This window comes from Quercus suber, unplaced genomic scaffold, assembly GCF_002906115.3.
Source record: "Quercus suber isolate HL8 unplaced genomic scaffold, Cork oak 2.0 scaffold_712, whole genome shotgun sequence".
In the NCBI taxonomy this organism is placed as follows: Eukaryota; Viridiplantae; Streptophyta; class Magnoliopsida; order Fagales; family Fagaceae; genus Quercus; species Quercus suber.
This window is the reverse complement of record NW_027070153.1, coordinates 55,178-61,162: the sequence shown is the minus strand read 5'-3', so window position 1 is coordinate 61,162 and position 5,985 is coordinate 55,178. Positions and strand designations below refer to the sequence as shown.

Genomic DNA, 5,985 nt, shown 5'->3' with positions numbered 1-5,985 from the left:
GTAAGGGAGACAGTGGCAATGGCAGAAGCTATATTCCTTTGAAATGATAGTGGAGAACGGAGATACAGGATGTTATAATGCAAAGCTTGCAATTGCAAAAGCTTGGTAATCAAATAAACTCTATATCTTTTTCCTTTAAAAAAAATCGAATTTGTAAACAGTTTGATTGGACTTAGATGATCTTTTTTGTTGTTGTTGAGAATTGACTTTGATTGGCCTTAGATGATCCTGTCAAATTTGATCCTCCTGTATAAATTAAATGTTACATTGCAAATTGCATCTTTTGGATTTTGGAGTTTGGACCTTTAACAAATATTTAAATTTTAATAAGGTAAAATATACAACTATACAGTTTGCTCAGGAGGTTGAGGCCCTGCAACATCATGATAAGACACTTTCTTTTTCTATATTTTGATTGGCATTTCACATCGTTTATAATTTGAGATTTAATTATTTGTCTTATAGATGGTGATGTTTTTGCTGAGTAAAAGGGAGAGGATATGCGTGATGTTTTATTTAGTGAAAAATTAATCTCTCCCCTTACAAATTCAAAAAGAAAAAGAAGTAAGCCTTTTGAGCACATCCTCCCTATGAAAATATATGTGATACTAATTATATATAAAAAAAAAAAAAAAAAAAAGAGAGAGAGAGAGATTAATACATCTAATCAACTCTATGGTAAACTTGTGAATCCTCTCCAATCCTTTAACATCTAGAATTTTCAGAAGATGCCACTTGTTCTCTTAATTTAATGTTAACTAGTGTATAACTAGTGCATATGCATGATACAATTAAAAAAAAATTACAATTATACACATATGGATTCAAATTATACTCTCTCTCTCTTTCACTTTTTTATTTTTTTTATTTCAATTTTTTTTAGATATACACATGAGTTTACTCTTTCGTTTTTTTTTTTATTGGGTTTTTTTATGATTTATTTATATTAGATTCTTAGTCTTTTATACCTCATTAACTCACCTCAAACAAAAATTAAAAAAAAAAAACTTAAATAGGACACGTGGTACAAAATTAGACAACAATTGAAATTCAATTTAAAACCTAATTGGATTAGACTACCACATCATACTATTCCTTCTTTTCTTTTCTTTTTTAAACATCATTGTTTTCTTTTCTCTTTGAATTTTTTCTCTTGTTCCTATTTTTAACTCTCCTTCTACCTTTAATACCACTAATATTAGAAAAAATGGTCTTTTATTTCTATTGTATACAGTGAACCTCTCACAACATGTGAGTCATATATATCAATGGTGGGAAGAAAAATAAATAGAAAAATAAATAGTAGGTATCATTTGAAGGTAAAAGCGAAAGTATCATTTGATCAACAAGAGTGAAATACACAACAAAAAAGACCAATGCTAGAGACATACAAAATTTTACAACTTGTAAAGATGACAATTTTATGATTGGTATAGTAATTAAGAGAGAGAGAGAGAGAGAGAGAGAGCAAGTGACTTTTTAAAAAAGTTGTTACAACAAGTGGGAAGGTAGCATTAAAACCTTGATCCACTATCATAAGGGAAAGATCAAACAAATATTATGAAGTTACAAGACTTTTGATGATAAAACAAATGACATTTTGTGAACTACATTAATTCACATTATAAAATAATTGACCATAGTAAGCCATTGGTAAAGTCACTTCTTGTAAAATAAACAATATCTAGTAAAGCGTACTCATTATGAAACGAACGCCATAAATTAAATCTTAATTATGACCTTCACTCCATAACAATTGCTTTTTATACTTCTTGTAAATAAACAACATCTAGTAAAGCGTACTCATTATGAAACGAACGCCATAAAGTAAATCTTATGACCTCCACTCCATAGCCATTGTTTTTTATAATCAAGCCAAGACACTAATTAATTATTTTTATAGACAAGTTCGAATCCTTAATCTCTTATTCAGCAAAAGACTTTACTAGCTAAGCTAATCAAAACTCAACACTTAAATACAATGATTAATCCATATTAATTTAACCACGATGCGTTCCATGGTGGCTTTGGTTGGAAGTTTTGCTTTGAACATTGTCATAACACTCTTATTTTTATTGGGTGGTGTTTATTACATAATCTATTATATACACTTCAAGTTATGATTTTTGTGCATTTCAAAAGTGTGTGTATAATAATGTGTGTAAAATCCACAACATGCCAATTGACCTATTGTGCATTGAAGCTATGGTCAGGGGCGGCTCCACATTGAAGGTAGGATGGTCACAAGACTACCCTAACTTGGAAAAAAATAATTATTATGTATAAATTTAAAAATTTTATGATTTTTTTATCCTTAAAAAGTATTTGTGACCACCCTAAATTATTTTAGGCCCAACATAATTAAACTTTGGGCAAAGTTTGACAACAAACTTGTTTGTAAACTAAGGCTACAACTCCACTCAATAATTTTTTTTTTTTTATTATTGAATGTGAATTTTGAAAAATCTATTATTGGATCAAATTTTATTCTTATATCCTCCACATGCTTACAAAATTTCAAGAAGTTCAAAGATCAATAATTACTTCATCAATCAAATTTTTAAATTTCAAGTTTTTGTAGTCTAAAAATATATTAAAAAATAAATTTATGGATCAAATAGTAATATCATCTAAATGAAATAAAAATTGACGTGTGCTTTAAGAATATAAAGAAAATAAAATTGTGGTCTAAATGAAAAATGTACCACTAGACGTTGAATCTATTTTCTGGTGCTGATTTGAATAATCTCCTTTAACAACATGCTTGAAACTTCTTCTTTTAAAAAAATGCAATTCAACGGTTAGATTTTCAAAATTGTAGTCATGTTAATTTATTTAGTGAGAATTACAGCTTTAGGCTACAACTAAGTTTATCACCAAACATTGGTCCCTAATATATTAGGCCCTTACAAAACAAAAAGAAAATGCTAAAGAAAAATTTTATTGAATTAAAGTTTTAAAAGAGATATAGCTTATAGCATTGATAATAAGACTACCATAAAAAGATTTGAAATTAAGAAAATTTGTAGAAGAAAATTGTAAGACTTAATGTATTTGGGTGTGTGTTTTATTTATTTATTTATTTGTCAATATATGGAATTACCTTTTTATTAGATTTTGTATAATTTAAGGTGGCTTTTGGTACGAGGGAATCCGCATTACCCCCGGCATCTAGATTCCTTAGAATGTGATGTCTTGCAATTTGGATGTCTTGACTATAATTATTCCTATGTTTGGTTTATTTATAGGTGTGGGGGGGTAAAAGCCCAGAGCCACTTAATGGGCCCGGAGCGCTCTGTTAAGGACTATTATATTTCCGAGGAGCAATAGGTGGTTGGAACGGCCCATTCGAGGGCAAAAAGCCCATGAGTAGAAGGGGAGTACCGTTCGAAGAGGCCACCACTTGTCCGAAGACGTCTCACTACTCGGCCACAAATAGTCTGGATCAAACAAACGTGGGGAATGTCCATATAATCTCCCTAACGGTGCCAATGGCAACAATAAGTTCTGGGTAGGCCTGGAGACGATCAGAACGATAAAATATCTAAAGGAAAAGCTGCTATCACCGCATTTAATGCGCTGTAACAGCTTTTATGGCCGCATTTATGTGAAGAAGACCCCTGAACAGTGCAACCTCAGCTACCGCCACTCACAAATAACTAAAGTAGACACACGACGTGACATGCACTTGAGTAGATGCGCGGATGAAGAACAGGTGGACGATGGAGATGATAGGAAGGGATACTATATAAAGAAGAAGGGTCCCTGATAATGGGGACGGGAAAAAAGAGAGAGAGAAAAGAAGAAAAAAGCTTTACTGAAGCTCTGAACACTATAATCACTGCTCACTTAATAAAACATCTCTTCGGACATTCATTCATGGAATTGTTCAAGCTTTAGTTCATGTTATCATCACTGCACGTAACCTTGCCAACTATTCTGTGCTTCATAACCAGCCCAGCTCTTTCGCCCACTCTCTACAAATTCATTGTTCCAGGTTCGTTGGGCCTTTAACCCATATCCCTTAGGCTTGGGCTACAAAAACTGACCCTACAATTGGCGCCGTCTATGGGAAGAGTTTGCGCAGGGGTGGAGACAATAGTAGGTGATGGCTGAACACGGTGAACAAGAAGCGGAGTCTAGGGCATCTCAGCACGAGGACCCTTTTCTTAACCTGGAGCGAAGACAAGACCACGAGGGTAGCATGCACACCGTACCCCCTGGTCAGAGCCAGTCACATGGGGGAAGCCACATGTCCCATGCAGAGAAGAACCGAGATTTGCAGCAGGAGGTGGAAAAGTTAAAAAGGGAGTTACGCTATGCAAAGAGGAAACGGGCTTCCTCGTATTCTGATGAGGACCCTGATGACGAGCCGGACGTCACTTATCAGCCCAAATCCAGGACACCAGCCAGCGAGTCCTACACCTATGAACAGGAATCTCCTCACAAAGGGCAACGCAGAAGTCCATCACGTGGAGACGTCGGAAATGACGCCATGAGCAGGGCTCTAAACCAGATTTCCAGGTCACCCTTCACGCGCAGGATCGAAGAGGCTAGACTTCCTCGACGCTTTAACTAACCAACGTTCACCATCTACAACGGCAAAACAGACCCTGTGGAACACGTGAGTCATTTTAACCAAAGGATGGCTGTTTACTCCAGCGATGAAGCACTGATGTGCAAGGTTTTCCCTTCCAGTCTTGGGCCAGTTGCCATGAGGTGGTTCGACGGGCTGAACCCAAATTCCATCAGCTCCTTCAAAGAGCTCACCCAAGCTTTTGGTTCACGATTTGTCACATGCAGAAGAGTGGTCCGACCTTTGTCTTCCCTGCTGTCTTTGACCATGCAGGAAGGAGAATCCCTGAAGGTGTATTCGGATGGATATTGGGAAATATTTAATGACATGGAGGGCAATTTTGACGCAATGGCCCTAGAAACGTTTAAGCTCGGGCTCGCTACCGATCACGGTTTAAGGACATCCTTGTCTGGTAAACCCGTTACTAGCATTCGTCAGCTAATGGATCGCATTGAGAAGTACAAGAGAGTTGAAGAGGACCAACAACAAGGGAAAGGCAAGGAGAAGGTTATCCCCCTAGAGAGGAGGGATTTCAGGTCGGATCGATACACCAGCAGCAAACTGAGGAGGGATTTTCCTGCGCAATCAGGAACAGCCAATCCCCAGACTGTCAACACCGTATTCAGAGACCCAGTCCACCAAGTTTTAGAAAAGGTCAAGAACAAGCCGTTCTTCAAGTGGCCGAACAAGATGGCAAGGAATCCTGACAGACGTAATCGCAATCTCTACTGTCAATATCACCAGGATCATGGGCACACGACTGAGGACTGCAGGAACTTGTGGATTCATTTGGAACAACTAGTCAGCGAGGGGAAATTGCGACACCTCTTACATCACACCAGTGGCCGATGAGGTCTGATGAGCACGGACTCCCAGAGGGATGATCCTCTAAAACCCCCTCTAGGAACTATCAACGTTATCTTTGCGGCCCCAGGGAGAACAGGATCCTGGCCATCCAAGGTCATGTTGGTGGATCGGTTGCCTACGGGGGAATCTGGGCAGAGTCCGAAGAGGTGCAAACTTGATGATCAGCTGGTTTTAGGCTTCTCGGAAGCCGACAAGGTGGGCACTATCCAGCCTCATGATGATGCGTTGGTCGTCACCCTCAGAATTGGGGGGTACGATGTCAAACGGGTGATGGTTGACCAAGGAAGCGCTGCGGAAATAATGTACCCTGATCTCTACAGGGGCCTGAACCTCAAACTTAGTGACTTAACACCATATCATTCTTCGCTGATCAGTTTCGAAGGAAGAGTTGTTACCCCGAAGGGATAAATACGACTGCCTGTACAGACTGGCTCAGAGGTAGTGGAGGTGGATTTCATAGTTGTGGACATTTTTTCACCCTATACGGCAATTGTAGCCAGACCCTGGCTTCATACGCTGGGGGCGGTTTCTTCCACCTTGCA

General features: G+C 37.8%; 1 protein-coding gene across 1 annotated transcript; it reads left to right on the top strand.

Moving 5' to 3' along the window:
* The first annotated feature begins 4,645 nt into the window (after positions 1-4,645).
* On the top strand, positions 4,646-5,428 carry LOC136064587 (uncharacterized). The gene has a single exon (XM_065766507.1). The coding sequence runs from the start codon at positions 4,646-4,648 to the stop codon at positions 5,426-5,428; it is 783 nt and encodes a 260-aa protein (XP_065622579.1).
* Positions 5,429-5,985: the final 557 nt, after the last annotated feature.